The sequence below is a fragment of the Podarcis vaucheri genome (genome assembly GCF_965113315.1).
Source record: "Podarcis vaucheri genome assembly, chromosome: 15".
In the NCBI taxonomy this organism is placed as follows: domain Eukaryota; kingdom Metazoa; phylum Chordata; class Lepidosauria; order Squamata; family Lacertidae; genus Podarcis; species Podarcis vaucheri.
This window is the reverse complement of record NC_138753.1, coordinates 767,514-793,074: the sequence shown is the minus strand read 5'-3', so window position 1 is coordinate 793,074 and position 25,561 is coordinate 767,514. Positions and strand designations below refer to the sequence as shown.

At 48.8% G+C, this 25,561-nt stretch overlaps 1 protein-coding gene across 1 annotated transcript; it reads right to left on the bottom strand.

The window, feature by feature from the left end:
• Positions 1–670: 670 nt before the first annotated feature.
• UNC119 (unc-119 lipid binding chaperone) lies at positions 671–25,044 on the bottom strand. The gene is made up of 5 exons (XM_082201957.1): positions 24,852–25,044; positions 5,083–5,196; positions 3,892–3,994; positions 2,905–3,077; positions 671–2,198 (listed from the first exon to the last, which is right to left on the bottom strand). Exons 1-5 carry the CDS (start codon positions 25,012–25,014, stop codon positions 2,086–2,088), a joined length of 666 nt encoding a protein of 221 aa, XP_082058083.1. The 5' UTR covers positions 25,015–25,044; the 3' UTR covers positions 671–2,085.
• Positions 25,045–25,561: the final 517 nt, after the last annotated feature.

Here is a 25,561-nt window from a genome sequence, read left to right as displayed (position 1 = left end):
GCTAATGGCAAACCGCTTGGGTTGAGCCCCAGAAACGGGTTCTGCCATCTCTTCTTCTGCCTTTTCATTTTGACGTTTCAGTTAAGGAAGAGCGGAAATAAAACAAGAGCACCGTCACAGCTCAAGGTCTGCCCCTGGTCCACACTTAGGCTTGAAAATAGAAAAATGGAATTCATGTGACTGGTCAAAATTAGGGAAAGCAACTCAACCAGGAGATGATGCACACAGAGAGAGGGGGGGGAGCTTTCCCACCCACCTCCTGCTCTGAATTGCCAAACCCCCCTCAGTTCACACACACACCCCCCTTGGCCCAGTGATGCCTGCATAACTTTCAGGAGTACACAACGCAAAGCGCCACGAGACTCTCTGCCTTTTCTGTTTGGACTTCTTGCTTCAACAAGGATGCGTCCCGAGAGGGAGTGAGAAACAGGGCTTAATCTGCTATCCGGTAAAGTCCCCCTTTTCGGAGGCCGGCACATGGCTGTTTCGATTAACTCACACTTAGTATTTAAAGAGCTCCCTGCAGAATGGCCAACACACCCACCCAAACACCAGTGGCCTGGAGGCTCCACGATTACGCCAGGAATAAAGGGGACTCCTTGTCTCCCACCCAAAGACTGGTTGCATTTTCGGCTTCTGAGCCCCCCAACGGGGAAGACTCCCCCCCCCCGCCTTCCTCTCCTTGGACGTTCTGGAGTCAAATGCCCACGGAGAGCTTGAGCCCCACACAGGCACCCCAGCACCCTAAGTCGCTTCCGACCCCTGACCTTTGGGCTTGCGCATCTTCGGAGAAGGGATGTTTCCCAGGTGATTCGCACAGAGAGGAAGCCAAAAGAAATAAATAAGTCACACACACACACACACACAGAGAGAGAGAGTGCTTAAAATAAGAAAATCCCATTCCCCAAATCCTCATTAACAGGGCAGGCTACTCTCCCCCCCAAAAAAAAAAAGCCCCCCTGGCTGGAATGTCTATAGGATTCTGGCCTGAGTGGCTCTCCTTTAACAAAGAAGTTGGGTTTGGGTTAAGGAGTTGGGGTTCAGTCGGCCAGTTCTGTATGGGAAGGAAGAGGTGTCTGCAGAAGGGGCGGAGGACGAGGGGAGACCCACGAAAGGACTGGAGACCCCCAACTCTCCAGGATTTGCACGGAAGATGGAAGAGGCCTGGCAGAAGAGGAATATCCCATCTGGTCTAATATACCCACAGCTATCTTTCTAAGTGCAAATGACACCAGACACTGGAATGCAGAGATTTGTTGGGCTTGGGGTGGGGAAGTATGACAATGGGAGTAATAGACCCCAGCGGCCCGTTTCTGTGACAAGCCTCCAGGATCCCCCCAAGAGAGATGGCAAAGGGTGGGGCACGCGGGAGACCCTGGGATTGGGCTGAATGAGGTGTTCTGGGATCTGGGCTCCCACCCAGCCTGAGACGGACAGTTGCCGCCCTTTGCAAGTGCCAGAGGCTCCCACAGCAAGACCCCTCTTTAAAAAAAACACACACCTATCTAAATGTTGTCCTGATTTGCTTCCGCTTCTCAGAACACTGAAAGGGCAAAGGAAATGGGAACAGGAGGTTAGGACTCTGCCCCAAGGACCACACAGGTCCTTTGTCCGACCAGAGGGAAGGTGCACGTCTCAGAGCTCGCATCCGCCTGCCACCAGTTCCGAGAAAAAGGGGTTCATCGAGGATGCCACTCTCTTGGAGAGAGCATATGGGGTGGGTTTTCCACAAAAAAAACCCAAACCCCTGGGCCAAAGACGAAGAGAGAGAGAGACACACACACACACCATAGCCGGCATGAAACGCAGACCTCGTTGGCCTGGAGTTAACTACATGGAGCTATTTCAAGCCACAACTACGGGGTTACTCAGTGGTGTGAAGAGGCTCTCCCTGGGAGAGGGGGTGGGCAGGGGGGGTTGCCTCGACAGCTCAAGGAACAGTTAACGACTTCAGCTAATTTTAGTCCCGAAACTCCAGCTCCTGGCAGGGTCCTCGGATCCTGGCTCTCCATGCCAACGCCGGCCGGCGGAAACGCGAACCCATTTCTACAGGAATTTGCGGGGAAGGCGCCTGGCGGTTCTGCGTCAGGGTCCCCCGCTGTAGGAATAATCCGCTTTGTTGTGCATGACCAGCTTGCTATCCACAAAGTAGAAACTGTCTGACTGGGTCTCGTAGGGGTGCAGGATCATCTCCTGAACTGCAAAGGAGGAAGGGGAAAGAAAGAGGCTCACAGCCGACAGCCTGGCTATAGGGTGGACTGCAACGCCCCAAACAAAGATGCCCAGCCCAGGGGGAGTCTCTCCTCTAGGTCCCACCACCCTCACAGGCCCACTGGAGAAACCAGGTTCACCGCTTCCTTTGCCAGCAGGAGAAGATCGCTCTGTTCCAACAGGCTTTTGGGGACTGACTGGCTGTTGTTGTTGTTTTGGTTTGTTTTTTTAAGGAAAGGGCTTTTAAATAGCCCTGTGCTGCTTATATTACCCATATTTTAATAGATCAGTTTTTTATATTATTTCATTTCTGTTAAGAGTTTGATTAATGATTCTGTATGCTTTTAGCCTTTTGTGTTGCGGTTGTTTTAATTGGCAGAAGCCTTGGGCAAAAGGTGGGATGTTATTATTAATAATAATAATAATAATAATAATAATACAGATGGATAAAATGATTTGCCAATAGTGACCTTGCCCAAAATGGAGCAGGTTGGTACAATCAGACGACATTTTGAATCAAGATGGCGGAAGGAAGCTTTCGAACCCGGGCTGGTCTTTGTGAGTTTTTAGCATTCCCAAGCAATGCCTGCTGGGAGGTGGGGTCCAACGACTTCCGGAGGTCGCCGCCCCGGCTCCTGCTGCCCTACTGTCCGTCCCCCGTTCCCCCCCCCCCCCGCGTTGGCAGCCGCTTACTGAGGTCTTCGGAGAGCTGGGGGAACTCGTAGATGTGCTCGCAGGTGTTCTTGCTGCTGGGGATGCAGAAGCCGAACTCGAAATCGAAGCTCTTCAGCAGCTGGTCCCGGAAGTAATGCCTCTCGATCATGCGGAAGTTATTGATGGGCTTGTCGCCCACGGTGAACTCCACCCTGAGAGAGGGGGAAGAGAAAGCTGAGGTCCCTGCAAAACGTAGCGGCGGAAGGCAGACTTTTCAAAACAGCGGAGTCATAAAACTATCAGAACAGAACGTTAGCAGACTGCGATTCCTGCCCTGAAGCGGGGTGGACTAGATGAAACCTTGAGGGCCCCTTTCAATAATTATATGATTCTGTGAAAAAGTGGGAGACAATTTCTCGGCGAGGAGTCACTTTTTTAACTCTCAAAGAGAGGGGAAGTGCATAGCTCAGTGGCAGAGCAGATGTCTTGCTTGCAGAAGGCCCCAGGTTCAACCCGCAATGTTGGGCAGAGCAAGACTCTTGCCTGAAACCCTGGAGAGTGGCTGCCAGTCAGTGTAGGCATCACTGAGCTAGGCAGACCAACGGTCTGACTCAGTCTAAGGTAACTTCCTGCGACCCTTAAACCAGCTCTGAGCTCAGAACCATGAGGACTAGAATATTGATCTTTCAGAGAAGGGCTTTCGCGAAGTGGCAGAGCCCCTGGCACAGTTCGTGGGTACAGAACACCTGCTTGGCATGCAGAAGGCCCCAGGTGGCATCTCCCATTAGGGCTGGGCATATCCCTGGTCTGAAACGCCAAGAGAGCTGCTGCCAGCCTGTGTGGAACAGCCTTCCCCAGCCGGGTGCCATCCAGATGTTGCAAACTATAATTCCCATCAGCTCCAGGCAGCATTTGGACCCTGAGCTGAAGGCTGCCCCTCCCCGGCCTAGAAGGTGCATTTATTCAAACAGACATGGAAGAGGGAAGGTTTCTGCATCCAAGCGAAGGCCTTGCCAGGTCACTTACGTGGCTCCGACCTGACGCAGCCGCAGAAACGCAGGCGTGAATTGGTAGCGCACAAAGCGCCCGGCGTTGGGGTCGACGTCCTTCTTGTCACTGTGCTCTCGCTCTGGAAGGAGAAGAGAGAGGAAATGAAAAATAAAGGGCAGGTATCCCAATGCAAGAGGAGCCTGCCAGCCCGTCTAGTCCAGCACCCAGTTCCCTCCCACAGAATCATGAAGACGAGGAACTTGACTCTTGAAAGCAAAAGCGAGTTCTCTAAAGAGGAGTTCTGGGAGGAGATGGAGGGGAGAGTCTGGCTGGACCAAGCCAAGGGGGTCCATCACAGCCTTTCTCCACCTGTGGGTCCCCAGATGTTGTTGAACTACAACTCCCATCACCCCTAGCTAGCAAGGCCAGAGCTCAGGGATGATGGGAGTTGTAGTCCAACAACATCTGGGGACCCACAGGTGGAGAACTGCTGCCTTAGATACGCTGTCCTCCTAAACCACACCTGGACCACCAATGGCGGCTGTGAAGGAGATCCAGGGATTGCTTCCTCATGAGGAAACCCCCTGAATCCTTAGGAACACAGTGGCTTGGAGACCACAGACCCGTGTTCCGAACCTGGATCTTTTGGTACCGCCATTCTTGAAGACAAGGCGGGTGCTGATCCTTCTCTGATGTATCTAAGGGTCTCACACCAGAGGGCTCTTCAAGGGGATCCTGTCTCCTGTGGCAGGGAGTTCCATGGTTTAACAACAGCAAAAAGCACTAAAACAAAATGCTAGAAATCTGTGGCAAAGCGAGAAAGCATCCAGACCTCTGGGAAGGGGTGTGGTTCAGAGGAAGAGCCCCTGCTTGGCATGCAGAAGGTCCCAAGCTCGATCCCTGGTAGGGTTGGGAATGACATCCAGCCAGAAACTCTGTAGACCCCTTGCCACTGAGCAGACACAGTACGAGGCTCCTGTTTAAAGCAGGACCATGAGGACTAGAGCCTTGCAACAGCTTTGCATGCAGAAGGTCCCAGGTTTAAACCCCAGAGGCATCTCAAGGTAAGTCTGGGGGGAAAGCCTGTCTGCCTGAATCCCTGGAGAGCTGCTGCCGGCCAGTGCAGACAATACTGAGGCAGATGGACCAATGGTCAGTTTCAGTTGTAAGGCAGCTTCCTGTCCGAAGCAGTCCCTTCCATCAGAATAATGAGGACTAGGAACTTACCTGAAGCCGGCGGCTTGGTGATTTCAAACAGCACCGTGCCCGACTCCATGTCTCGGATTTTGAACCGGGTGAAATCTATCTTGTAGACGTTCTCCTCCGGGGTGCAGAGGTAGTCTGCGGGAGAGAAGGGTCATCGCAGTTAGGAGGGCAGGTGGGCCAAAGGGTTCAGGCCAGCCCCATAGGCAGGTGCAGGGTTCGAAAGCTGCTCCGCTTTTCTTTTCATGGGGGGGGGGAGAAATTTGGTGCAGGTCAGATTTCACTGATTTGTTTTTTAAAAGTGCATGTATAAATTGAGTACAGTAGGGAAAATGTATGTTGCTGATGAATTCTCACAAGGGACTTAAACAAATAATAGTAATTGCAAATTGATAGATGCTTTGTTTGCAATTCCTGCATTGCAGGGGGTTGGAATGGATGACCTTCGGGGGTCCCTTCCGACTCTTACCATTCTACGATGCTGAAATGGGGTGAGCTGAGTGAGAAATGAGAAAATGAGAGACATCAGAATTGCCAGATTCGCCCATCTCTCATTCCTCTTGCTGTGGGGTCTATGCAGAGAATAGGCCTGCGACTGAACTCAACCTAAATCCACATCAACAGGTGGAAACAGGCTTGGTGTTGTGGCTGTGCGTACACCATAATCCTGCAAAAACTGAATTTCAAAGCAAGTTTCTAGACCTTATGACTGGAAGCAGACACCGGAAACATGCAGCCAAAGCCATCTGCTTGTAACCAGAGGAGGAAGGTGAATACAATTCTTTCCTCCTAACTATTTGAAGAGCAACTGCAATCAACAAATTACGCTAGTAGGACTACAAGAAGTTTTATAAGGAGGAATATATGGAACATTGCAAAGAAGAGAAAGCAGAGAGACATTAGTTATGATACTTAAATGTAATAGTGAAAGTAAGAAATGTAAATTAAGTGGGAAAGATTGGAAAACTTTCAGATGTGATTGATGGAAGTAAAAAAAAATTATATACGATATAAAAGTATGTTTAATGATAGTTGAAAATCATATGTTAAAAAACTAATAATACAATCCTTTCCTCCTGTCCCCATTCCGCAAGCAGAATAAAAAGCGTTCAAATTTCCCACACAGGTTGCAGAATCCAGCTAATTTATTTCTAGAACTGCTTTATGGCAGCTTCTAAATTATTATTATTATTTTGTCAGAGTCCTGAAGCGGCAACAATTTTAAATTCTTTAACGCAGGATTTTTGTTTTATTTTATTTTTGTATCAAAGGAAGCATGGTGCCTTGCCTCTCACCCCCACGAGGAAAGGCCAGCTCCTCCTTCGCAAAGCCTCTCCCTTCTGCCTCCTCCCTCTCCCAGGCTGGCATGTGGGGCCCCTGCGGCCCCTGCGGCCTTGCCAACCCTAAGAGGCTTTGCCCTCTGACAGAACAAAAAGGATAAGCTCCTTTGCAGCCGCTAAGCCCAATACACCTAAATAGAGGAGGCGGATCTGGGCCCCCCTCCTCCCCGACAGAAAGGCGCTCTCCCAGGGAACCCCGGGAAATCTGTGCCAACAGTGAGATGCGCTAAATAAGTTGGAGTTCTTGTTATTAAATATACCAAGAAAAAAGCACACCAAGACCTCAGGCCAATGTTCGTTTCCATAGTGGGAGTGGTCCCTACTCACAAATCAATAGTCAATTTTAACAAAAACTGATCCATTCAAATGTATTCTGACAAGCATTACAAACTCAAATAGAGATTACAAACTCTAACAGAGATTACAAACTCAAACTTATAAAGATATGTATAACACAATAATTCGCTTCAATCATTGAGCAAGTCAGAAGTTTGGATCAGAATCCAGTAAGTTCATGTTAGTACATAGTCAGATTCGACGCGAGATGCAGCGGCAAGAAAAGCCAATTCTAAGCTGCTTTGTTTGCTTCTGTTTGCCACAGAAGTCTAGTATCTTTTATTCCCCTTCCTTCCCCCCCTCTCCCCTTTTTATGAAGATTTCCCGCTCTGGGATCCCACAGCTAATTCTCCCCTGGTCTCCTCGCTGGCCCAAATAGGACTAATTTAGCCAGCTAGCCCTGGTGATCACCTAATGTTTATTGGATGGATTTCCCCCTAAATTGATTTTTGAATTCTGAATTTATTGTTATTCATGTTTTATACTGTATTTTAAGCTGTTTTTTTGTTTGTTTGTTTTTTGTCTGACTCAACATCAGGAAGAACCTTCTGACAGCAAGAGCTGTTTGATGGTGGAACAGACTCTCTCAGGAAGTTGTGGACTCTCCATCCTCAGCCACCTGTCCAGGATGCTTCAGCTGAGATTCCTGCATTGCAGCAGCGGGTTGGGCTGGATGACCCTCAGGGTCCCTTCCAATAGCTCTCTGTTTCCATGAGTTTACAATCACAAAAAGCAAGTCGGTCCTAAAATACGTACCTTGAATGTTGCGAGCCTGAGTAGAAAGGCATTCAGCATTCAATGGAAGCAGGACAATGAAGGTGGCAGGTGCACTTCTTTGGGGTGAGAGTTGCCTAGCTTAGGGGCCACCACAGAGAAGGCCCTCTTTCCCTCAGCCGCTGAGAATCTGCAGGGGGAGAAACTACCAAGAAGGCACCGCCTGCCGATCTCAATACTCAATGGGGACTGTGGGGAAGGAGGAGGCCCTCCCTCTATGTGGGGCCTGAATTGTTCAGGGCTTTAAAAACTCATGTGAGTTAGTGGCACAATTTATCATAGAGTTGTAGAGTTCGAAGGGACCCCAGGGTCATCTAGTCCAACCCGCTGCAATGCAGGAATCTCAGCTAAAGTGTCCAGGACAGATGACCATCCAATCTCTGCTTAAAAACCTCCAAGGATGGAGAGTCCACCACCTTCTGAAGGGAGGCTGTTCCACCGTCAAACAGCTCTTATTGTCAGAAAGTTCTTCCTGATGTTGAGTCGGAATCTCCTTTCTTAGAACTTGGAGCCACGGGCGCGAGTCCTACCCTTCAGAGGAGAAAACAAGGTTGCTGCATCTTCTATGTGAGATATTTGAATATCCTGAAGATATTTGAAGATGGCTATCCTTTCTCCTCTCAATCTCCTCTTATCCAGGCTAAACATACCCAACTCCCTCAACCACTCCTCATAAGGCTTGGTTTCTATGTCCTTGCTCATCCTGGTCGCTCTGCCCACCTTCCAGCTTGTCAACATCCTTTTTAAATTGGGGTGCCCAGAACTGGACTTACCCCAGGACTCCAATTATTATCAGTTGATGGCAAAAACGTCAGAGTGGTTTACAAGATTACCAAGAAAGATTTGCAAGCCTACTTCAAAGCATGCAAAAGGTAAAATACTCAAACAGGTTAGAATTACCCTAACTTCCTAAGCATATGGGCAGGTTTACCTGAACAAAATTGTTCTTAGCAGGTGCTTGATATCAAGAGGCAGGGAGTTCCAATGTGCAAACGCTGCCACGCTAAGCAGCCGAGTTCTTACAAGGGCAGAACGGGTGTGACCTGGCAGCGCCAACTTCCCCGATCACAGTGATCAAATGGGCTCAAGTCAATCTCATAGGTAAACAAGGCAAGTGCTTTCAAATTGTTTTGGGTATTGCATTTTAAAGTTGCAACCTGTGCTCTGTGACATTACAGCAATAAATCAATAATAGCATTTTGCCTTTTTATTGTTATTGCTGCTAACAGAGAGTAGCTCCCCTCTTGCCTTCTGCCCAGAGGCCGCGGCACTCGCTCGCCCTAAGCCTGTCAGAGCGACCGCCCACCCCGGCCCCCGCGCCCTAAAAGGATTCTAATTCCGGACGGCTAACGAGGTTAGCCACCCTCATCGGCAAATGGACCATCTGGGCAGATCCCAGATTGGCCGGATCGGATGCAGCGAATCAGCAGGGGGCGGTCAGCTGCGAGGGTATTTCAAGGAGGAAGCCCAAGAGCCCCAGATGGTACTCTGCACAATTGATTAATTGTTATTATTTATTATTTATCTATTTACTGCACATGTATTCTGCCTTGTCCCCACAGGTCTCGGGGCAGATCATAAAATATAAAATAATATAAAGTATAAATTTGTATTATTTACACCCCGCCCATCTGGCTGGGTTTCCTCAGCCACTCTGGGCGTCTTCCAGCAGAATATAAAAACATAATAAAGCGTCAAGCGTTAAAAATCACAATATAAAATCACACAATACATAATAAAAACAAGAACAACCCAATAATCCTCCCCTTCTACAACACATTTTAAAAAGGGCATCGGATGTCAATCAGCCAAAGTTATGAATGAATGCATTTTATTATTTCGGTCACAGACCAGTTCCAGCCCACATACAATTTCAAGGAAGTCACAAAACACGATAGGGATACATTTGAATTTGCAATTCGGTATAACAGAGACAATACACATGTAGCAAGTTTAAAAATATATATAAATTAAAACTTAGTCACTAATATATAACCTAAAATTATCATTTAAGGCCTTAATCATTATGATAGCACAGCTTGTTCCCTAAGTTTTATGGCAGTCGCACAGAATTTGGCTACCCTCAACGTGATCTCAGGATCCTTGTCCTCTACCAGGGATTTTAGACATTGAAGTTCAGATTCATTTGGAGATTTTTGCATAGCAGGGGTAATAAATACCGAGCGTACATCCCCGTAGAAACGGTAGCGTAACAAGGCTTGAGAGACAGTTTCTACCTCCATCAAGCCGCAGGGGCCCAGAGTTAATATAACGTGCAAATATTATGGAACCCCTTAACAGGATACAGGAAACAGATGAAAGGTAAAGGGACCCCTGACCATTAGGTCCAGTCGTGACCGACTCTGGGGTTGTGGCGCCCATCTCGCTTTACTGGCCGAGGGAGCCGGCGTACAGCTTCCGGGTCATGTGGCCAGCAGGACTAAGCCGCTTCTGGCGAGCCAGAGCAGCGCACGGAAACGCCTTTTACCTTCCCGCTGGAGCAGTACCTATTTATCTACTTGCACTTTGAAGTACTTTCGAACTGCTAGGTTGGCAGGAGCAGGGACCGAACAACGGGAGCACACCCCGTCGTGGGGATTCGAACCGCTGACCTTCTGATCAGCAAGTCCTAGGCTTTGTGGTTTAACCCACAGCGGCACCCGCATCATAGGAAACAGATACCGGCACACAATTTTTTCCTGGAGGTTGGAATGAAATATAGGAATTCCAACCCTTGAAATCTGTATCTAGTTTCCTTAGGAAAAATAATGCACAAGGAAGACATCCTCCTCATTTCCAGGTGTCAAAAATGCTTCTTTCCATATCTCCCCATTGTTGGAGGGGTTGTGATAAACTCAGCGTGTTATCATTTATGGTGGCAATGTAAATTGGGCAAGGTTTTTTTAATTTAATCTTGACAGAAAGGATAAATATTACAAAAGAAAGAAGTTGTGCACAAACATACAGTGGTGCCTCGCAAGACAAAATTAATCCGTTCCGCGAGTCTCTTCGTCTAGCGGTTTTTTCGTCTTGCGAAGCAACCCTATTAGCGGATTAGCGCTATTAGCGGTTTAGCGGCTATTAAAGGCTTAGCGGATTAGCGGCTAAAAGGCTATTAGCGGCTTAGCGGATTAGAAAAGGGGGGGAGCAAAAAAAAATCGGAACACTTGCAAGACGTTTTCGTCTTGCAAAGCAAGCCCATAGGGAAAATCGTCTTGCGAAGCAGCTCAAAAACGGAAAACCCTTTCGTCTAGCGGGTTTTCCGTTTTGCGAGGCATTCGTCTTGCGGGGCACCACTGTACATTTAAAGAAGACAGAAAAACGTTTAATATATGGGAAATAACAGTGTACAGCTGAAAACGCTGGCAGCATTAAGATAAATTCAACAGTGCAAATAAGCTTTGATGGATGTCATAATGGAATAGTGAATAGTATAGTTTTTTTGTAAAATATGCAGGGATATATGATATGTAAAATGAACCATGGAAAACGAGAAGGGAAGTCATTGATATCTGAAGGGTGTAAAATGAGTATTTTAAATTATGAAGCAGAAAATTTAAACACACACACACACACACACACACACACACACACACACACACACTGTTCAAAATTAATGTTCCTGAATATTTTTGAGGATACCAATGTAGATATATTTAAAAATAATTGTCCTTCTAGATTATCTGCAAATAGTCATTGAAACTCAGTGGGAAACAGCTGTGCAGATTCCTTCCCCTCTTGGTGAGTAAGCCGGCTGGCAAGATCTGCTGCCCAAAACCCTGGAGGTGTTGCTGCTGCTGCCAGCCAGTGCAGACAATACTGAACTAGGTGCACAAATCGTCTGCCGTGTGATTAAGCCAGTTTCCTCTGCCCCTGCTTAAACCAGCCTCTAGTTCAGAACCATGAGGGCTGGAAACTTATTCTCTTTTTAGAGGAAGTTCTGGGAGAGACCCTAGAAGGGTGCTGCTGCCAGTCAGTGTAGACAACACTGGGCTTTATGTGCTAATGCTTTGACTCGGTAGACGGCTGCTTCCTCTGTTGCTAATTCAAAGCATCCCTTTAATGAGAACCACGAGGACTAGCCCCTCTCTTTTAAGGGTGGCACGTAGATCAGCGGCAGAGCGGCTGCTTGGCATGCAGAAGGCCCAGGTTCCATCCCCGTCGGCAGCATCTCCAGGTAGGGCTGAGAAATATTCCCTGGCGAAACCCCTGGGGAGCAGCTGCTGCCTGTCAGTGCAGACAATACTGAGACGGGTGAAACCCTTGCACGATCTCGCATGTTCCTGTAAAACCTCACGGTGGGGGCACCAGGTTGGTGAATCCTGCCCCGGTTAATGGCACAGGCCAGTCAGAGTTGCCCACTCTGCTCCCTCCCTCCCAGCACCATGGCAACGGCCATCTCCCCTCAGCAACGGTTGCCATGGAGATGGTGTGGCCATGGCTCATCTGGGGTGGGAGGGAGATAGAGCGGTCCAGTCCCCAGGGTGGAGCAAAAGGGGCTCCCACCAGCTTGCTCATCCTCCCTTTCCCACAGCCCCTCTGCTCCGAGGCTCTTGAATCACAGAAGGGATCCCCAGCGGTCATCTAGTCCAACCCCTGCCAACACGAGAATTGCAGCGAGAGGAAGCCATCGGGCCTTGGCACCCATCACCAGCCCCCCCCCCTGAGATGAGTGCCCACAAGGCTGTCAATGAGGAAGATGGGCAACCAGGGTGGATAAAAATCAATGATTCTTTTTTTAAAAAAAATTAAAAATTGGATTTTTTTTTATTTAAATCAAATATATATATATTTAAATTGGATTTTTTTAAAAAAATAAAATTGGATTTTTTAAATAAAATGCTTTTGGAGGAAATATCTTACTAAAGATTGTTTTCTATTTAAGTTACATTGTAGTCCAAAGGCTATTCATCAGGAAATAAGGATTTGTTTTAAGTTTTTCATGTGTGCTAAAACTCGGTTAAAGTTTTTTAAACAAAAAAAAAATATTTAACCACATCAGTTAACAAACATGGATACATATGCTATAATGTTATTGTTTAAGTTGAATAAATTGTTTAAATTGTTATTAAGGAAATGATTGTTTTTCTCCTTCCAATAAAGTACAGCAGAAAAGTTGTCCAAATATAAACAGTTACCTTATTAAACCTCTCAATTATTTCATAATTATCTGTCTATGTATTTCTAATAGTATAACCAAATCAGTAATTTTTGATATAACTGTAAAAACTACCCTGAAAATTTATTATTCCATAAATGAAACCTTCCTCTGGTTGGAAATATTAAGATTATACCAGCAAGAATGAGTCTTTCTGTAAAAAATTAATAATGATTTAAATCAGGTCTTACTGACTAGTGATTTAAATCAACTTGAAAAATCAATTTGATTTAAATCAAACGCACCTTGTGGGCAAGCCAACAAAATAATGTGTCAGGAGGAGAAAGGAAGTCGATTCTGCTTGCATTTAAAAACAACCCTACCCGGTTTGCCGTTTCTAAGAGGCAGCGGTTGTGGAGTGGTTACAGCATCAGACTCTGAACTGGGAGAGATCAGGGTTCGAATTCACACACACACACACACCCCGCCTTGGCCCACGAAGCTCACTGCATGTGAACTTGGGCCCATCCCTGCCTCTCAGCCTCACCAACCTCACAGGGATGTTGGGGGGATTAAATGAGGACTAGGGGCTGGGAGAGACCAGAGTGCGAATCACCCCCTTGGCCCATGAAGCAGAGACCAGGTGAGACCTTGGGGGTCAGAAACTGCCTCTCTCAGCCTAGCCTGCCTCACAGGGGTGTTGTGGGGGTTACGTGAGGAGGGGGGAACCGTGTAAGGCACATTGAGCTTCTCGACAGAAAAGGTGGGAGAGAGATGCGAATAAATGCACAATAAATAAACAAGGCAAGCGCTGAGAGTGTAGCTGTCCTCCAAAATCTGCTCTTCTTTGACTTTTGCAATGCAAATCTCCAGACAGGGAACTTGTACAAAAATACATATGCTACAGTAAACAGTACATCAAAAAAGGAACATATAAGTGAAAAGGACAGATAAAAATGCAAAATAATAATAATAATAATAATAATAATAATAATAATAATAATAATAATTATAATATTTATAACCTGCCCATCTGGCTGGGTTTCCCCAGCCACTCTGGGTGGCTTCCAACAAAATATTAAAATACAATAGTACTTCAGATATTAAAAGCTTCCCTAAACAGTCTATCAAGGAATAGGTAAAGGTAAAGGGACCCCTGACCATTAGGTCCAGTCATGGACAACTCTGGGGTTGCAGCGCTCATCTCGCTTTATTGGCTGAGGGAGCCGGCGTACAGCTTCCGGGTCATGTGGCCAGCATGACTAAGCCGCTTCTGGCGAACCAGAGCAGCGCATGGAAACACCATTTACCTTCCCACCGGAGTGCTACCTATTTATCTACTTTGCACTTGGACGTGCTTTTGAACTGCTAGGTTGGCAGGAGCAGGGACCGAGCAACAGGAGCTCACCCCGTCACGGGGATTTGAACTGCCGACCTTCTGATCGGCAACTCCTAGGCTCAGTGGTTTAAACCACAGCGCCACCCGTTTCCCCTATCAGGGAATACCACTTTGCAAATACACAAACACACACAACCCCCCCACACACAATATCACGTAATGTGATTTTATGTAGTTTTATGTAGTTTTATGTAGGTTTTATGTAGTTTTATGTAGTTTTTCAATTTCATTGTTCTGCATGGGACAATGACCATAAAGATATCGTAATCGTAAAATTGTGTAGAAAAATTCAAGAAATTCACACCAAATGTTGCAGATTTTTCTTGAGAATTTCTTTTAAGGGAAAAAAGTCACAACCGGATGTGGAAACGCGGGGAGCTGAATTTAAGATTTGAAAAATGGGGGGAATGGCAGATTTGGTGACACTTAGCGGCTGCTGAACAGGCGCACACTGGGAAAACGCCAGGTGCAAATGCCGTCGGTATGTTCTTTCTTAACATGCTGAGAGAGGCCGGCGGCTTCCGGGCAACACGCAGGCGAGCAGCTCTGCGCAACGTGCAGGAAGAGACGCTCGTTACGCAAAAGCAATGAGCCCCGAATGCGAAACTCAAGAGAGTCAAAAAGGTCACAGGAAAACCACCACTCTTTGAAATAAGTTACATCTTAGATAAGCTAGTGAGATAAGAGGAACCTGAGGTGAGGTTTTCTACAATCAAGCAGTGCACAAAACATAAACAGGAGTAATATATTTAATATTCTGTTGGAAGCCGCCCAGAGCAGCTGGGGAAACCCAGCCAGATAATAATAATAATAAATTTTTATTTATACCCCGCCCTTCCCAGTTCAGAAAACTGGGCTCAGGGCGGCTAACAACAAATTTAAAACACTTAATTGATGCAACAAAAAACAGCATAAAATACAGTATAAAAAGTGAATAACAATAAATTCAGAATTCAAAAATCAATTTAGAGGGAAAATCCATCCAATAAACATTAGACGATCACCAGGGCTAGCTGGCTAAATTAGTCCTATTTGGGCCAGCGAGGAGACCAGGGGAGAATTACCAGCTGTGGGATCCCAGAGCGGGAAATCTTCATAAAAAGGGGAGAGGGAGGGAAGGAAGGGGAATAAAAGATCAGGCTGAATTCAAATTAAAGGCCAGGCGGAATCGCTCTGTCTTACAGGCCCTGCAGAAAGAGGTTAAATCCTGCAGGGCCCTGGTCTCATGGGACAGAGCATTCCACCAGGTCGGAGCCATCACTGAGAAGGCCCTGGCCCTGGTGGAGGATAGTCTGACTTTCTTAGGGCTTGGGACCTCTAAACTATGGTTGTTCATGGACCTTAAGGTCCTCTGCAAGGCAGACCAGGAGAGCCGGTCCCGTAAATACGAGGGCCCTAAGCCACAAAGATAGGTGGGGTATAAATAATATATTATCATCATCATCATCATCATCATCATCATCATTGAATTGTAGAGTTGGAAGAATTGGTAGAGTTGGGCCATCTACCCAACCTGTTGCAGTGGAGGAATCAATGGGTTGACACAACTGTTATAACTTTCAGTCTGCAAGAAATACGCAGCTGACAAACACACACAGCTTCCTTTTGCACTGAAAGGACCAGGGAGAAAACGTCACTCACGACATAATTCTGCAAAGGAAGCTGCCTCGATCCATTGCAGAAGTTAAGCAATTTTGCCACGGCGGATGGCTAATCATGTCGGCGTTTTTGGAGGGAGGCAATCTGCGGCGTAATGGAAACAGCGCTGTGGGACGCCGTCACGTCTTCTTCCACCCCCAGAGGAGGAAAACGGGCCAACCCCCCTTTCCCCAAAGCCCTGTTGCCTAACAAGCTTTGCTCGGGTAACTGATAAGCTCAGGGGCTATTTTTAAAACCCCGCAGTGTCGAGGTAAGCCAGGTATAAGGCGAGGACACCCACGCCCAGAGAATCAGCGATTAGGGTGTTAGGGAGAGGAAGTTGAAGGAAGGTCTCTCGCTCGGAGTGGCAAGACAGGAAGCGATAGGAAGCCGCAGGCAGATACAGTGGGCACACAAGTTGCACATTCAAGCCCTTGAGGTCAGGAGAAGGAACCCGACATCCCAAAGCGTCTCTGCTTGCAGTTTATTTATTTTTTAAAGTGTTTCTGGTGTTGAGAGCACCAAAAGAGGCATTTTTTAAAAGATGAAATTATTTTATTGACGTTCATGTTATTATTTTTGCTAGGGCGTTCATATCCCAGGCTTATTTACGGTACTTCTTAACGCTTATACACCACGTGTCTGCAAAAAGGGTGGGGGGGAGATAATGCGATAAAATTAGCAATGCCTTGGGGGAAACAAGAATAAGTCGAGACATTCCAAGTGCTAAAATAGCAATAGACTAAAAGCAGGTTTCTTGCAAGGGGCTTGAGGTGGGACAGACATTCCACACACACCTTTCCCTGCTTTGTCTTCACAACAACCCTGTGAGGTGGGTTGGGGCCACCCAGAGCCTCTCTCAGCCTAAGGTCACACCCAGAGAGCTTCAAGGTCAGGTGAAGATTTGAACCCTGTCTCCAGTGTCCTAGTCTTCTAACCAAGAAATAAGGGGGTTCCTACCCAGGGACTTTGTGTAGGCCACCAGCTCTACACAGCAGCCAACTCCCTCTCCATCTCAGTTTTCCCCATCTGCAAAATGGGAGCTACATTATTATTATTTATTTATTTATTACATTTGTATTATGACCTACATTTTCGTAGGATCAAAGGGCAGTTAACAACATAAAAATACAAAATGAGGACGCAAAATATGTAACAAAACAAAAACTAGATTAGTTGATAGAGATTGATATAATAATATCTTAAATGGGGGTTAGGGGAGAAGCACTTTGCATATTTAAACACAGCGTAAATCAATCCACTTTGGCCACAGATATCTGCGCTATTACTGTGCCAGGGTGTGCCTGGGTCTCTCTCGGTCAACACCAGCCGCCGACACGGACCAGCGAGGGTTGTTTTGTAAGTTACTAGTCCCAAAGAATCCCACCTTAATGACGCAAGAGCCCCGGTGAATCCCCACATCAACACACAGGAGCCCATCTGCGTAGCAAGGAGATAATTCCCTCTCTCGGAGGGATTTGGCTCTGAGATAAGTTCATTAGCAGTTACCACAGCACAGCTATAAATAGGAAGGTGATCTGCAAAAGGAAAAATGGATGGGCGGAGGGAGGAGGAGGAGAGGCCTGTGAGCTCCCTTTGAAGTGCATCCCGGGTCGGAGGAAGGAATCCCCCTCACCTGGGCCACAAAACGGCTCCCAATTCCACTCCCGCAACCTGATGTGTAAACATGATTTTAAAATCCTATAACTGGAAGGACCCCAAGGGCCATCTAGTCCAAAACCCTACAATTCAGGAATCTCAGCTGAAGAATCCCTAACAGGTAGCCCTCCGAGCTCTCTTTGTTGTTGTTTAGTCATTTAGTCGTGTCCTCCTCTTTGTGACCCCCTGGACCAGAGCACGCCAGGCACTCCTGTCTTCCACTGCCTCCCGCAGTTTGGTCAAACTCATGCTGGGAGCTTTGAGAACACTGTCCCACCATCTCATCCTCCGTCGTCCCCTTCTCCTTGTGCCCTCCATCTTTCCCAACATCAGGGTCTTTTCCAGGGAGTCTTCTCTTCTCATGAGGTGGCCAAAGTCTTGGAGCCTCAGCTTCAGGATCTGTCCTTCCAGTGAGCACTCAGGGCTGATTTCCTTCAGAATGGAGAGGTTTGATCTTCTTGCAGTCCATGGGACTCTCAAGAGTCTCCTCCAGCACCAGAATTCAAAAGCATCAATTCTTCGGCAATCAGCCTTCTTGATGGTCCAGCTCTCACTTCCATACATCTGTTGTTTTTGTCCATGGAGTTTTCTTGGCTGGGATACTGGAGTGGCTTGCCGGTTCCTGCTCCAGGTGGATCATGTTTGGTCTAAACTCTCCACCATGACTTGTCCATCTTGGATGGCCCTGCACAACATAGCTCATAGCTTCTCTGAGTTATTCAAGCCCCTTCGCCACGGCAAGGCAGTGATCCATGAAGGAGCAAGCTCTCTTTAATAACCTCCGATAAATTGAAGAAACATAGAGTCAGAAGGGATACCCAAAGTAACCTAGTCCAGCCCCTGCAATGCAGGAATTTCAGCTAAAGTATCCCTGACAGATGGCCATCCAACTGCTGCTTAAAAGGGTCTTTCAGAGGGAATCCGTTCCACTTTGATCAGTTCTTCCTGTTAGAAAGTTCTTCTGATGTTGAGTCGCCTTCCTTGCAATTTGAAGCCATTGTTCTGAGTCCTCCCCTCTGGAGCTGGAGAAAACAACCGAGACATTTGAAGATGGCTATCGTATCTCCTCTCAGTCTCCTCTTGACCAGCTACTTCCACCGTTCCTCACAAGGCTTGGTTTCCTGATCATTTTGGTCACCCTCATCTGCACACCTTCCAGCTTGTCAATGTCCTTCTTAAACTGGGGTGCCTAGAAATGGACAAAGGACTCCCAAGTATTTTAATGTTGCATTTTAAACAAATCCATCCTGGCACCAAGTTACAGCAAAGGTTTGGGTCAAAGAATTGCATAAATAACACGCATGCATTTGCAATAACTCAATCTCTTAGAGTGGTGGCCTTTGGAACTCCCTGACTATTGACACCATGCCGGCACCCTCCCTGTACTGCTTTCAGTGCCTACTGAAAACATTTTTTTATTTAGACAAGCCCATCCAGACATTCAGAAAGCTGCTGCGAGTTTTCACCTAACATTTCAACAGCCTTCGGTTACGGTTGTTGCTACTTCTCCTCCTAGATAATTGTCTCTTTTTCATAACCGGCCTGGAGGGGCGGCTTTGTTTTTAAGCAATCGAGCGGCGTGTGAATTTCTAGGAAGCAAATAAATGGAAACGACGAGAGGCAAAGTGCCCAAGAGAAATCGAAAAAGTGCCGTGCAGAACCAGCTGTCGCAGAAGATGCCCGAAACAGTCTATTTATTCCTCGCTCTGCAGGGAGCATCACTATTGACCGAGGAGGTGAGAGGCACCCAGGGATAATGCCCGGCTAATCGGCCGCCCTCTTTGCGCGAGGCCCTGAGAGCGAGACGCAAATCTGGGCAACAGGGAAGGGGACGCAGAGGGTTCGAGTTGGGCTTAATCCCTTGGAAGGACACCTTTTCAGCGCCAGCTGCTCAGGAAGGGGACAGGGGGAACTGGACGTCCTGCAGGAGAGCAGGAGGGGCCCCCAACCCCTTTGAAAGAGGATCAGGCCAATTCCCAGAGGAGGAGAGGGCTATGGGGAGGCAGCGAGGCTTCTGAACGCCGGTGGCTGGAAACCACAAGAGACGAGAGGGATTTCGGGTTCAGATCCCACTTGCGGGCTACCCATCAGGACGTTGGGGTGGCCATCTGAGGACAGGATGCCGGACCAGAGGAGCCACTGGCCTGATCCTGCAGCCAGGCCTGATCTGATGTTCTGCCTCCACAGTCGGAAGCAGCGAGGCTCCTCATAGAACCACAAAACTGGGACCCCCGAGGGTCATCTAGCCCAGCCCCCCTGCAATGTGGGAATATCTTGTGTTCGAATCCTGCCTGTGGGTTTGCCCTGGGGGCATCTGGGTGGCCACTGGGAGAGCAGGAGGCTGGACACGTGGGTCCGCCTTGGCCATGCCCAGGAGGGTTTTCTGATGTTCTTAAGACAAAGAGGATCTCGCTTTGCAGTAGGAACAGGACTCAGCCCTGCTGGGTCGGACGAAAGGCCCAGAGAGGCCGGCAGGCAGCTTCCCATAGCGGCTGCCCGGATGTCCCCAACAGGACACCCGCATGTGCCCCGTAGCCCTCACCCTGGTCGGGGCTGGACCCAAAGGAGCATAGGAAGTGGCCTTCTGCCAGCCGGAACCATTGCTCCATCTAGCTCAGCAGTGTCTGCTCTGACGGGCAGCAATGGCTCTCCAGGATGTAGGAAAAGATGTCTCTCCCAGCCCCACCCAGAGATGCTGCCCAGGACTGAATCTGAGTTTCTGGGTGCAAAGCAGGGGCTCTATCAATGAGCTGCAGCCCTTCCCCAAGACAAGGAAACCGGATACCCAAGGGGTCCTCCAGACACCCTTTTCATAATGCATTCAACTTAGAATGCCAGAATTGTAGAGGCGGAAGGGACCCCGAGGATCATCCAGCCCAACCCCCTGCAATACAATGAATATTTTGCCCACCGCAGGATTCGAACCCATGTCCTTAAGAGTCTCGTGCTCTACAAACTGAGCTGTTGCAGTGTTGGCCACTTCCATCGGCACCTGCACTTCGGAACTCCCTGCCTCTTGAGATCAGGTCACCTGCACTCTTTCTGGAGTCTACTGAAAACATTCTTGTTTATACAAGCCTCCCCACAAAAGCTGGTGTGAATTTTAATCCGCTGTGGCATTTTAACAGCTTTTATATTTCAATGCATTGTAGTTTTCCCCCCTGACTTTAATGTTCATCTTTTTGTAAACCATTTTGAGGTTGGGGGGAGGGGGGTTCAATCAAGAGGTGTATAATTTTTATGAAATAAACAAATAATTATTTGCGCGCAAGACGTTAACGGGGCGGTTAGACTGTCACACTTTTGACACTGTGCCTGCAAAGATTTCGTGGTGGGCACACACTTAGTTCCTCACTGGCACATGCTCCAAAGTTTCTGGATAATTTCGTCCAACTTTCCATAGCTGCACAAGTTCCAGTTTATCTTTTGTTACACTATAGCCCAAGAGTGTCCCTTCAGAGGGCAATACTGTGGCAACATTGGAGTAGTTATCGCAGAACAGCTAATATTGCGGAACGACGTGTGGACGGTCCAGTAAAAATCTGCTATTAATACACTCTTGTTGCATCAACGTCATGCTACAGAACTCAACTCCACACACACAAAAACACGCCACCAGCCTGGAGGGATCCTAAAAGATCCTCTAACTCATTATATGCCCAACTGATCCCTCTGCTCTGCAGGAGATGGCCTCTCACAGAACCTTTCCTACAGAACGGGGCCTTTAGTGTGGCGGCACCCAACCTTTGGAACGCCTTATTTTTACGTCTCAGGCAGATGCCATCTCTGCTGCTTTTCCAGGGTCTATCAAAGACCTTTCCTTTCAAAGAAATCTCTTGAGCAAAGATCCTTATCTCATCTTCCCTGGGTGCAAATTTGATTGATGAATATGGGTGGGGTTTTTTAATCGTTGAAATTCTCATTCATTGCTTTGGGATGATTTGCGGGGAGGAGGTCAAGAATTAAACAGAATTGAATAAATAGAGCGAATGAACAGCGGGCCAAAATTCCTGGCAGCTCCTAGCACACGGTCACCCAGCCCAAGCGGGAAGCCTTCAGAATCAATAAATTGGCAAAGATGCATCAAATTGGCAAAGATGCCCCTCCCCCGACTCCAATCCTCCAATGCGCGGGGAGCAAGAGGGCTTCAGTTGCAGAAGGTCACAGGTTCCATCCCTGGCAGCATCTCCAGGTGGGGCTGGAAGAGACTCCCCACATAAAACCTTGGAGAGCTGCTGCCAGTCAGTGCTGGTACTCCTGAACTGGATGGCTCAATGGTTCGACTTGGTACAACGCAGTTTCTTGTGTTCCTAAATATGGGACGTGAAGATGATGCGGTGTGAGCCCTTTTATAAACAGGGGTAATTCAGAGACAATTCAGAACCATGAGGACTAGACTCTCGCATGGCTTTTTTTAGGGGCTGCAACTTGGTGGTAGATTGCCTCCTTTGCATGCAGAAGGTTCCAGGTTCAATCCGCAATGGCATCTCCACATAATCCTGGGGGAAAGGATCCCTGCCTGGAACCCTGGAGAGCTGCTGCTGCTGCCAGTCAGTGCAGACAATACTGAGCTAGATGGACTGCTGGTCTGCTTTCTACACCCTGTGGTTTGGCAGGGGAATGACCTGTCCAACGCATCAACAGGAGGCACAAATTTGGGTTAGATGGGTTAACCGTCTGACCTGGGACAAAGTCACTTCCTACATTCCCACATCTTATACACCCCTAATTAACTGAGATCCAAAAATGAACCACAAAACCGTCTGGCTCGCCAGGAGCAGAGGAAATCTCAGGCCACATGCACTTAAACCCAAACTTTGAGAGTGGAATATACAGGAGGCTTGAATTGCAGTCCTCAGCAATATACAGACAGCTACAGGAGTCAAACCAAGACCATGAGCGGCTGCAGAGAGAAGGGAGAGAGGAAGCGGCTGCTAAGGCCCTTCCCCTAGACCAGGGGTCTGCAACCTTTAAGACAAAAAGAGCCACTTGGACCCGTTTCTGAAGGGGGGAAAAACTGGGAGCCGCAAAACCATTGTGACATTTAAAACAAATATATCTCCGGAGCCGCGATCTGATAGCGGGCGGGAAGGTAACGTCGGGACGGTGCGTGACTAATGCACGCACCGCCCCCATGCGACGTCACAGCCAGTACAGCGCCCGCCACAGTGGGGAGTGTCGGGGCGCACAATGCTCCTCCTCCCCTCGCTAGTATCCGCCCCGGAGCCGCGGCAAAGGTGTAAAAGAGCCACATGCGGCTCCGGAGCCGCGGGTTGCTGACCCCTGCCCTAGACCTAAGAAGCAAAATTCCAGTCCTCATGGGGCTGGATTAAGAGCTGGATTAAATAGGAAGATAGGAAGCTCCCCTATATTATACCAGACAACTGGACCATCCTGGCACTGCCCTCAGACCAGGGCAGTCCAAACTTTTCTTGTAGGTGACACACTTTTTAGACACGCATCATTTCGCAGCAGCATAATTCAGTTTTACTAGCAAACCAGAGGTTAAACCATGGGTAGGCAAACTAAGACCTGGGGGCTGGATCCGGCCCAATCACCTTCTCAATCCAGCCCGTGGACAGTCCGGGAATCAGTGTGTTTTTACATGAGCAGAATGTGTCCTTTTATTTAAAATGCATCTCTCGGTTATTTGTGGGGCATAGCAATCCGTTCATTCCCCCCCCCCAAAGAAAATATAGTCCGGCCCCCCACAAGGTCTGAGGGATAGTGGATCGGCCCCCTGCCGAAAAAGTTTGCTGACCCCTGGTTAAACTAACCATTTTCCAGCTCTGAGAGGAGCGTCAGCAGTGTTTGCATGACACACAAACATGTCGCGACACAGTTTGGAAAGCTCTGGTCTAGGCTAACCAGCAGGCAGCAGTGGCTCTCCGGGGTTTCAGGCAGGAGGGACATTCCCAATCCCACCTGGAGATGCCATTGGGGACCGAAACTTTAGAGCCCTGCTCTCAAACCGGAGCTATTCCTCTCCCTGCCAGAGCCTTGTCTGAGGGCGGAAAGCCACAAAGCTGCAACCACGCAGGTCAAAAGCACACCTGCCCTGGACAAGCTCTCAAAGGACACACTAGACTAGGGGTCAGCAAACTTTTTCAGCAGGGGGCCGGTCCACTGTCCCTCAGACCTTGTGGGAGGCCAGACTATATTTTGGAAAAGGAAAAAAAAAGAACAAATTCCTATGCCCCACAAATAACCCAGAGATGCATTTTAAATAAAAGGACACATTCTACTCATGTAAAAACACGCTGATCCCCGGACCATCCACGGGCCGGATTGAGAAGGCGATTGGGCCGCATCCGGCCCCCAGGCCTTAGGTTGCCTACCCATGCACTGACTAGACCTTCACAGAGCCCATTTGCTTTTGCACACTCCAGGAAGTGACAGAGCTTGGAAACGTGCAAACCTCCCTTTTCTTGACAGCATTTGTGCCTTTAGCCCAAAATGTTCTCGAAAGTGGCTCCCAAAAAGTCAGCACTAAGGCTCACCATCTAAAAAGACATGGCACAAGAGGAAAAGGGGAGGAGGAGGGAGGAGGTGGAAATCAAGCACGACTACTTCAAGTTACCAGTCCCTAAACATTAAAAGCCTTATCATCTCCTCCAATGCTAACTTTGAAAACTCAATGTGGGGACACCTTTCCGCTTCTCTCCAATGCAAGGGAGGTATCCTGGCAAGTCAATCCTTGCGGGAGAGATTCCACAGATGGGCGGAAGCCAGACACAGGCAGAATCCAGGAGCCTCTGAGCATCAGGGCCCCACCAGAACTCCAGCCAGCCATAGCAGGCCATAAGCCCCCTGGAAGAACACAGGTGCAAACTGAGAGGCGACGGTAACACTCGTGTCATGCCTGCTTCTGACATGCACTCGCGTGTCTGGTTACGCAACCTGCCATGGACTGCTTGGGTCATGGGTCACCTAGGCCCTAGGGGAAGCGAGCCCCATGGGGCTACTTCTGAGTAAACAACCACAGGAGGGGGCTCTGGAGCAATACTTTATTCCATTGTGGATTGCCAGAAAAGATAAAACAACAAAAAATTATCCACAAGGAGCATAAATAACCATCTAGACTTGCAAAAAGTCAAAACAATGACACTCTTGGGATGTTAATAACCCAACAGGAATGAAATAATAATAGACGAACAGCAGCATTTATTCTACTTTATTTGCTTCCTTTCCTCCATTCAACTTTCTCCCTCCCGCGGAAAAGACTACCCTGTAGGAAAAGCGCGGGTGGAGACAGAAGACGCCCCCCCCCCAGCCGACTTTGCCGGGGAGGACCAATGAGGTGCAGCAGGGACACCCCTTGCGGCCCCTAGAGGGATCGAGTGAAAGTGGGTGGGGTGTGGAAGATCGGGGGGCTGAATATTCAGGGACCCCCTCCACCCCCACTATATATATCTTTCAAAAAGACTGGTCTTTGCGGGCAAGGGGCCTGGCGTTGTGGCGTCCGGAGGGGTTGCGCTTTGGCGCTGCGCCCAGGGCGCACGGCGCTTGGAGAGGTGCAGGGGGGTCCGGGCCTGCGGGGCCGCCTTACCGGAGGTGATCTTGGGGAGCCCCAGCACGTCCTCGGGGCTGATGGCGGCTTTGCGCAGCAGCTCCTCCTCGGTGCAAGCGGCGGCGGCGGCGGCGGCTCCTCCGCCAGCGCCGGCCCCGGGCGCGCCTCCTCCTCCGGCGCCGCTGCCCTTCTTCACCTTCATGGCGCCGCCGCTCCTGCTGCTCCTGCTGCTGCTCTGTACGGCCGCGGAGCGAGTGGCGGCGGCGGCGGCGCGCGCGGAGGCTGCTGCAGCGGCGGCGACAGCGACCACGGTCGCCTCGCTCATGCCCGCCCGGCCGCGCGCCCTAAGCGCCTTTGCGGCCGCCGGGCCGCCCCTTCGGGCCCGGCTCCTCCCCAGCGGAGGGAGGAGGGAACGCAAGGGCGCCTCGGAGCGCGTGCAGAGCGCCGGCGAGCGCGGGGTAGGAGAGGTGCTGGCAACCTCGCCGGGCTGTTGTGAAAGGAACATGGCAGAAAGAAGGGCAGCCCACGCTCCTTGGAGAGATGGGTGGGGGGCAATTGGAAACAGTGGAAAGGGGCCTCTGTCTGGAGCTTCGAGGCTCGCTGCCGGGCGCCTGCTCTACCTAGCAGGGCTGTTGTGAAAGTGTGAAAGGAACATGGCAGGAAGGGAGGACTAGGAGGAAGAAGGGCAGCCCCGCCCTCCTTGGAGCAGGTGGGTAAGGGAGAAATCTTTTTTTAAAAAATTATTTAGA